The 9,684-nt window shown below is 36.2% G+C and overlaps 1 protein-coding gene across 2 annotated transcripts in view; it reads left to right on the forward strand.

The window, feature by feature from the left end:
* Window positions 1–9,652, forward strand: part of LOC133524601 (uncharacterized) — a 30,546-nt gene extending 20,894 nt beyond the window's left edge. The window contains exons 5-6 of one of the 2 annotated variants that reach the window (XM_061860720.1): window positions 2,879–2,946; window positions 6,620–9,652. In XM_061860720.1, the coding sequence (XP_061716704.1) occupies window positions 2,879–2,946; window positions 6,620–6,724 (173 nt within the window). In that variant the 3' untranslated portion in view covers window positions 6,725–9,652. Of the gene's footprint in view, window positions 1–2,878; window positions 2,947–3,586; window positions 5,293–6,619 lie in introns of those variants that run through there. The other variant, XM_061860721.1, reaches the window with a different exon arrangement.
* Window positions 9,653–9,684: the final 32 nt, after the last annotated feature.

Consider the following 9,684-nt stretch of genomic DNA (forward strand, 5'->3'; position numbering starts at 1 on the left):
GTGCTATAAAGTAGCCCCATATGTACTGTAAAATATTATTTTAGCTTTTCAGCTGTAGTAGGTAATGACTCCATACTACCCTTACGACCCTTTGGAAATCGCAACTTTTAGATTAGATATTTATAAAGAAAAGTTGGTTTTCAGGCGAAATAAAAAAACACCTTGGAATTTAATTTTCTTTCGATACGTAACATAGAATAGCCTACTTGAAAAATTGAATGTTGTCAATTTTGTTAATATAATTTGTATTGTGTCAACCGTTATTCTCTGTGAATAAATAAATGATTATGATTATAAAACGGGTTATGGAGCGAAACGTGATTACTTCATCTTAAAGCGGAAAACCGTTTTTATACACTTTATAAATGTCATGTCACGAAGATATTGCAAGTATTATTTTAGGAAACAAAGTCAGCTGTAGTTGTAATGGTCTGATAAGGAGTCAATGACAGTTCGTCGGCTCGCTGGTTAGATAGTAGCTTGAGCGGTCTAGCGTAGTGATTCACACGGACGAATAACTTCACATACGAACTGAAATTAGTTTTGCGATTTAGTGCCTCAGCGGAGTTCATGAGACTCGAGAAATGATTTTCATACTGATATAGAAAACTGACTTTGGTATCAAATCTTTAAAGTCGCCCCAAGCTCAACTCAAAACATAATGCGAAAAATGTAATGCGCTGGTAACTGAATCTAATAAATCCAGTTACCATATTTAATACTCCTACTCCTCTTCGCAAAAACGCTTCTGTATCTTTTGATGTTTACGTGTTTATGTTTACAGTACCTGGGCGATTATATTATAACTATTTATTGTAATATGGTGGTGTATAGGTGATACTCTACATAAACTAAAAAAGTAAAATGTGAACTGACAATTATTATTATTTACAATCGATTTTAACCTTACAGCACTTGTCACAGAGTAACGCCATCTATTGTCAATTTCTCTTATTACATAGGTCATTTTTTTACTAAATTAAACTTGTCTAAAACAATAAAAATTAAAAAAAAAATATAAACTTGAACATATAAAAAAAAAACAAAAGTTAGTCACCGGGCGAGATTCGAACCCGTAATACTCGTTTAGCAGTCCGCGTCTTAACCCGCTGGACCAGACGGACTGTGGCCGACAACACGAAATTAGCGACCATATTCTGCGTCGTAAGAAAAACGCATGAAAACTCGGAAACACGCGTTTTCCCAAACATAAGACTAATCTAGATAGATTGTATACCCCCAAAAACCCCCATATACCAAATTTCAGCGAAATCGTTAGAGCCGTTTCCGAGATCACAGAAATATATATATACAAGAATTGCTCGTTTAAAGGTATAAGATATATGAACCTCCAGGTTTGTTTTTATAAATTTTTTGTAAGTTATATCAATATTTTTTGTAAGACACAAAAAAGAATTACCATACATACTTTGATAATAATACATTGTAGGTACTTAAAAGGAAAATACTTTATATTCTCTTGTGTGACAAACATAAATGGATCCGGTCACTTACGGCCACATTCCTTAAACGGCTAATGCCCCACGGCTCGTGTAGGAAAACCGCAATAAAACGACCTTCTGAAATTAACCACCTTAGCTGATTACTTTATTTGTTTTACAATTAGTCATTTGTCCAATATCACAATTCACAGTGTATTATTAACCCATAAATATTAACATATGCCAATAACCAATTTTAAGCCCGAACTCCTTGAAGTTACAAATCTTCTAAAACATTTAATGGGGTTTACCTAATAATATATGGGTTAAATTAAATTAATTCCACTTCTAGTTCTAAAATTCCTAAAATCTAACCAAGTGTTTTTTCCATCGCGTGTATTTGTCAGTGGAACTCCGAGGTAACTTAATTCATTGTCTGTCGAACCAATAGAAAGGAGATGGTCGGGGTAATTTGTTTGTTTAACGATTGTCTTAATAAAAAAGCGGCCAAGTGCGAGTCGGACTCGCCCATGAAGGGTTCCGTACCATTTATGACGAATTAAAAAAAACTACTTCCTAGATCTGGTTCAAACCAATTTTCGGTGGAAGTTTGAATGGTAATGTATATCATATATTTTTTTTAGTTTTTTCATTCTGTTATTTTAGAAGTTACATGGGGGGGGGGGACACATTTTTTCACTTTGGAAGTGTCTCTCGCACAAACTATTCAGTTTAGAAAAAAATGATATTAGCAACTTAAATATCATTTTTGAAGACCTATCCCTAGATACCCCACACGTATGGGTTTGATGAAAAAAAAATTTTTTTTTTAATTTTTATGACGTATTAAAAAAAAACTACTTACTAGATCTCGTTTAAACCAATTTTCGGTGGAAGTTAGCATGGGAATGTATATCATATATTTTTTTTAGATTTTTCATTCTGTTATTTTAGAAGTTAAGGGGGGGGGGGGGGGACACTTTTTACCACTTTGGAAGTGTCTCTCGCGCAAACTATTCACTTTAGAAAAAAATGATATTAGAAGCCTCAATATCATTTTTAAAGACCTATCCATAGATACCCCACACGTATGGGTTTGATGAAAAAAGATTTTTTGAGTTTCAGTTCTAAGTATGGGGAGCCCCCAAAATTTATTGTTTTTTTATATTTTTGTGTAAACATTATAATGCGGTTCATAGAATACATCTACTTACCAAGTTTGAACAGTATAGCTTTTATAGTTTCGGAAAAAACTGGCTGTGACAGAATCGGACAGACAGACGGACATGACGAATCTATAAGGGTTCCGTTTTTTGCCATTTGGCTACGGAACCCTAAAAACGAGATAAACACAGGTCAAAAACCATGTGCCTGCGAAATATGTAATCCTTAACGATATTATTCTGTTACTTAAACTGTACTTTTATTATTTCCAGATTGCGTCCCCGACACATCTCAACAAGAAGAGTCTCCCATGGACTTTGAGGAAGTCAGCGATAGCATGGTAAGTAATATGAAGACAAGATACACATTGCATAATAAGGAGTTGTTTGTACTCATCTTAGGGCTTTCCATTGGCATCCTTTGTACATATTTCGATGTTATTTGGCTCCCTTTAAATATATTGTAATTTTGTCCCTTTGGTGAAAGTTATTTTGGCATTTATTAATATTTTATAGGGTAGGTAGAACAATTATGTATACTCAATAATATAAAAAGAATTAGAACATCAGAATATTGTCGTATGGTCTGATTACTTTGTGATTTTAAAATTTTTACATATGCAATTAGATTTTTTGATATTTTGTTTGTATATCTATACTTACTGCAGAATTTTGTGAGTAATTGTGCATGGAGTGCTTATTAATAATATTTTATGAGCATGAATGGTTCAGCATATCACGCCAATTATAAGTCGGTATGCAAAACATGGGTGAGGACTGAGAATACTTGATATTCTGTTATATGAGAATTTGAAGGATATCTCCCTTATGTGTAGTGTTTATCCCGGTATCTTTTTAAAATAGTCGTAGATTCATTGTTATACGTGCATGAATGGTCCAGACTCACGCCGAACAGGCATTTTGAAACCAAATCCGGGGGATCAGTTATCTCCCTCATATGTATAGGCGTCTCGTTTGCAGCGCCGATCGTCGGGCGTGAAGCGGCGCCACTGGCAGATCACGCGCGCCCGCGCCCGCCGCCCCGAGACGCTCGCCTGAGCGGCGGCGGCCGGCGGAGCGTCCGGCGTCCAGTGTGACGTCCAGCGACCAGGAGCAGCGTGCACTGAGACCTGAAGCATATATTTGCATGGCGCGCCGGACGCTCCGCTGTTCGCTACTGAGCATCAGTTTGCACCCTGTTGGTGGGATGGTCATGGCGAGCCTACGAGCTCACCCCCCTAACCCCCTTATTCATAAACGTCTACTAAAGTTAACAAGCCGCTAATAATCGTTTGCCCCGTTCCATCATACCAATACATCGGAAAGGGACAAACGATTATTAGCGGTTTGTCAACTTTAGTATAGACGTTTATGAATAAGGGGGTAAGGCTATGTCAGGTAACTTACGGTAGATCCTGTTTATTGTCCCCACAAAGATCAAGGCTAGTTATAAGTATAGGCAATTGCTCAAATTAGTAGAAAATAAATCGAATAAAGCGCCTTGTCTTGTCACTTATAAGTAAAAATTATATACATCTCTAGTAATGTCAACTGAATGAATACAATGTTACTTATCTTATTTCGTTAATTCATATCTAAATATTATCTTAATAAGTAATATTACAAATATGATATCGTTTCGATCTAAGGAAATAAACAGGGTTTACTCTAATTTACGTTATTCGTTAACAGGGTGTTTTTAATTCCCATCCTGTACTTTTTGCTAAACGAGATGTAATTTAGGATTTTTTTATGGTCTTTGACTGGATTTCAGTTGCGCCTATTGCAAGAAGAGGCAGCATTCATTAGATATATTAATTAGTGTTTCTTTAAGGAAAGACTGGATTGCAATTTTTTATTATTTTAAATTAAATAAATATGCCACATCAAGAATTTGTATTATGTGAAGAAGATTTCTACAAAATAATAAAATGTATACAGTTATCAATTTATTTTTAATCTATTAAACTGGACATTGCAACAAATTACTCAAAAGTAGATAGATACAATTTAAATATATTGAAAGTCTATGTAATAATTGAATATACTTTATTGTAAGACGATGTAAAAAATTATTTGTATGTTTAGATATTTTACATGTTTAAGTCTGACTATTGAATGTTAAACTAAAACTCGTTTAAGCATTATGAATATCATGATCAATATCGAAAAATGAAAATGCATGATTTTTTAAGGCATTGTCAAAATAATTCAGAGATGCCATACACTTCACTGTGGTATTTACACAAATAAAGCATAATTTTCGTTTGTAGTGGCGTAGCGTGAACCAATCTAGCCGTGGGCGAAACCACACCTGTGAGGTCCTTTTCAATGTGTGTTCACAAGGTAATAAAATGGTTGGCCTCGCGGGGCCTCCCTAAGTGCGAGGCCGCGGGCGGGGCCCATTCGCCCGCGCCTAACTACGACACCGTTTGTTTGCCTTTAATAAAGAGAATGCTACAACGGTAATATTTTTGAAAATAGAATACAATGTTTATAAAGTAACAATTGTTCAACACTAACATAATTAACTATTGTATTGTCATGAGCAACGTTTTGTGAGAATTGATAAGACTTTCCAATGTTTAGTAGCCAATCTCTTGTTGACTAAATAATTATTTTAAGACTTGGCGTGAATGATATGCTGAAATGGTAATTTGAAATAAATATCTGTGATATGTTGTAAATGTGTTAATTCAATTTCATTCCTTTCTTAGTTCCAAAGATATATAGTAAGTATAAGTATCTATTACGACTACGTTTCTAAGTACCTATGACAATTCATATGATGCTATATGCAAATGTGACATTTACAACAGTAAGTATATATTTACATTTATTTTACTCTTTCTGTTATTCACTGTTTAGTCATTTTGGATAAGTATTTTATTATTTTCTTATTCAAAAGTAACGAATTTGTATTACGTTTATTCGCAACGTGTATGTTAATTATTATTTGTTGTAACATTTCGGATAAATCTGATCTAAAGTCATGGGTTTTATAGTATATGTAAAAGGGACAAAATTACAAGTTGATCATTTACTTGAAATTATTGCATTATATTTACTACACTATTTTAATGATAAGTGCCATTAAACTTAAAAATACTGATTAACTCGATAGTAGATCCCACACTAAATAACACTATGATAGCATCGATTCGGGTTCGACATCCATTACTACTCACTACCACTCTCCACATGATCATAGATATAGGAGTCATTGAAAAATTACAAAATTATAAACTATGGTTTAATAACAACAAATTTGACCTATATGATGATAATAGGGAATATTACATGAAACTCTGCCTGGGGGGGGGGGGGGGGGGCGCCACTACCTCAATCCATCATAATCTGAGGGTCTACCGCGAAACAAGGTAATCGAAATTTCGTTATCTAACCTCTCTATCACTCTTGCATATTCGAGCGATAAAGAGGCAGATAACTAAATTTCTTTTTCGCGTTTCCCGCCGCAAACCGCCTTGATGCAATATATGACATTGATCAAACATTGTGGAATAAGTAGGACAACAACATTAATATACTAGATTATACAGAAATGGGTTGGTTTATTAGAAAACATAATTCCACTAATGAGGGCGCAACTGGACGGGAAGTTTCAAGGAGGTGTGTGTACCTACGTTGGAGTGTAAAAAACATACCATACTCTACCATATTCATGCTCAGAAATAGGGTCATAGTTGTTCTCAAAAGTGTTCAGTACCCCTAGTGTAAATAAATTCAATTTCGAAACGTGACGTACGCGTTTGCGTTTAGTCTCATTTTGTATTGGATTTAGAAAGAGCGCGCCAAGCGGGACGTTTTGTAAACTCAAAATCCTATACAAAATGAGACTTAACGCAAACGCGTTCGTCACGTTATGATGTCGATCAAATTTACACTAGGGGTACTGAACGTGATACGTTTCTTAAATGTTAACGTTTATTTCATGAACTTGTGTTCGTATTTTTCTTTACGAATATAAATTACAAAGCAATGATATTTTTACAGCTGAGCGCCCTATTCCCAAGCCCGTACATGAACGGGTTCTACGTGGACAGCGTGCAGCCCGGCTACCGTCTCGTCGTATGGGAGGACACCGGCATTGTCAACTGATAACACGGATACGATACTGATAACGGATTTAGAGGTCTGGAGGCCTCGGGCAATAAAGGAGTGGAGGCCCCCTGGCCCCAAATTAGTTTCCAAATAAAATGTTAAATTTACCGAAGTCTCTATTGTGGGGGCCCCTCTTTTGTGGAGGCCCCGGGGCTGTAGCCCCGGTTGCCCTCCCCTAAATCCGGCCCTGTATAACTACCTAGTTGCCTACTGAAGTCAGTCTTAGTCTTACTATAATATTTTTCACATAGCTTGAGCTCTGTGACAGGCTGACAGCTGTCATCTCAATACAATTTCCAACCTTAAAATGCCAAATTGTATTGAGATGACAGCTGTCACATAACCCAAGCTATGTGAAAAACATAGGGTTGGCCGGTCAAACAAATTTACTGTCAACCCTACGAATAGTGTCAAATGATGTTTTATTTATTAAATTAGTTTTATTCATAAGATGCCTATCCATTTAAGCCAAATCTCAGAACAAAACTTGAGACAGTAAAGCATAGATGTCCTACAGATGATCCTACATCCTATAGATTTGCTATTCGCGTGCGCCCGTGAGGAACAGAACATACGTAATACGAAAAAATTAAAATCACGTTTTAAAATTCCTGACTACATACCAAAAACAACCTACGTAATTTGGTCGGGTTAATTGTTGCCCACCATAAACCATACTCAAATTTACGGTGGGGTATTTAAAAAATGAGACTGTGACAAGGATAAACAATAATAGCGCTTTCTCCGCTACTATTGAAAGATACATAAGGCTGTCCCGTTCGATCATATCCCCCACGCTGCTCATGCCTGATCCAGTTATACTAGATTCATGCAGAAAACACCTAAGTATACTGGCGCCATCTATTATAGTTGCCAACCCCATTCCTAATGTTCCCTTTAGAGTAGACTAATAGGTATAGTTTGGCCCAGGACTGTCTCATTTCAAACACAAACAGAGATAATCATACTGTCTTTGTCTTACGCTAGTACTCTAGCACCCAAAAGAAAGGGATAAGTATAGTTTTCTTGGTTCCTTGGTATTTCTGGTTGTGTTTGCCAGACTATAGTGTAATACCAGACGATTAACACACCGACACTGCGATCTGCCGCGACGAGACTGGTGAACCAGAGACAGGACGCGTCGCTCTCTCCATACTCCATCGCTGCAATTGGGGCTGACAATTGTCAAAAGTTTGTAAAGATGACGCTTACATAAGTTAAGACCTGACTCTAGCTTTGTTTAAGGGACTAGCATCTAGGGCTATAAAAAACAAGCATTTGACATTATTCATAGGACTGACGGGAAAAACCTATGCTAGCGCTATCTGTAAAATACTTAGACCGCCTTTACATAAAAGTCACTTCATGTTTGAGTTCAGGGGGCCTACCGCGAAAACCGAAATTCTCCAATTGCGGGGATCTTTCTCTTTTACTCTCTCTAAGACGTCATTAGAGTGACAGAGAAAAATGCCCGCAATTGACGAACTTCGATTTTCGCGGTAGGCCCCCTGAATACCTCAAGACCTGGTGCGAGATTGTTAGTTACTATTATATATTATACACCTTCAACTTTAGCATAATATATCTGTATCATACCTACAGTAGGTAACCTACTGTAAGCAAGCCAAGCAAGGCGAGCCGTCTTCTGAGTCTGTCCTCAGATGTGCAAGTTTTGGCAAACAGTGGAAAGTTTGAAAATTTCGATCCCCATACAAAATATAAGTATATGAGAAACTTCCAAAATTGTTCAATATGGAAATATCGCAATTATGGAAAGTTTCTGACGAGGCCTTTCTCAGTGCAAAGGACCACAAATTAATGGATGGCTCAAGTCAGGAATCTAACTCCGAACTGGCATAAATGGTACAAACGCGGATTCAATAACATAAGTACCTACAGATAAAGATAGTTTATTTTCCACGTAGGCATATTACAATACGCTTATGAACGTCAAATAAAGCTACGCCGGTTCTAAGCCTACACGTCTGACCCGAAGTAGATTTAAATCCCTTCTAAATTGTAGGTGACGTTGTGGGTTTTTCTAAACGATGAATGTGCCAAGAAATTGTTCAAGAAAGAATGTCCTTGAGCCCTAAATTATTATATATACCTACCAACTTTAGCAAGGGTATTTAGGTATGATTCATTGTATATGCTTAGGTAATAATGGATGAAATTCTAAGTGTGAAATGTGAAAGTGTGACGAGTTTAGTAGCTATAACAGAGCGCATGCGTGGTGCTGCATGACCTCAGCTACGAAAATAGCCACCGCTTGCGTTAGGTACTCTTCACGAATGCGTGTATATTATATCCGTGTGCTGGACCTGTGCTGCGTTATGCATGCGGTGTGATTTAGCCTTAAGTCTGATCGTAATATTTGAATATGGGGTGTAACTAGGTAGTTATTATAGTACAGTACGCTGCAGAGATAAGTAACCCCCTGCATATAAATTTGTTTGCAGTTCTCTCTGCAGCTTACTGTACTTTTATTATACAACTCTTAGTTTTAGACAGAAAAAAAAAAACAAATTACCAAATCAATGTTAGAGTCAGACCAAGATAAGTTGACAGCGATTTTGGCAGCTCAGACAGTGCAGGTGTTATTTTTAACGTCAGGCTTCTATGAAATTATGACGTTTACTTAACAGCTTGCACAGGCTGGGCTATCAAAATCGCTGCCAACTTAGCTTGGTCTGACTTTAACTTTTGGAATTTATTTCTATAAATATTTTAGTTTACATGAAGTATACGGATAATACTATTTTTAGACTATGATTATCGTCAATTCGTCATTTAAACATTTTATTGAAATATAAACTAATAAATCTACCTATAATGTAGTTTTTAAATATCGTAAATGTGTTCTATGAATTATCCATGTACGTTTTAGATGTATTAAAATAAAGTACCTATTTTACAAATCAATGATGACTTTTCATTTTCAATGCTACCCTTAC

The sequence above is a fragment of the Cydia pomonella genome, chromosome 13 (genome assembly GCF_033807575.1).
Source record: "Cydia pomonella isolate Wapato2018A chromosome 13, ilCydPomo1, whole genome shotgun sequence".
In the NCBI taxonomy this organism is placed as follows: Eukaryota; Metazoa; Arthropoda; class Insecta; order Lepidoptera; family Tortricidae; genus Cydia; species Cydia pomonella.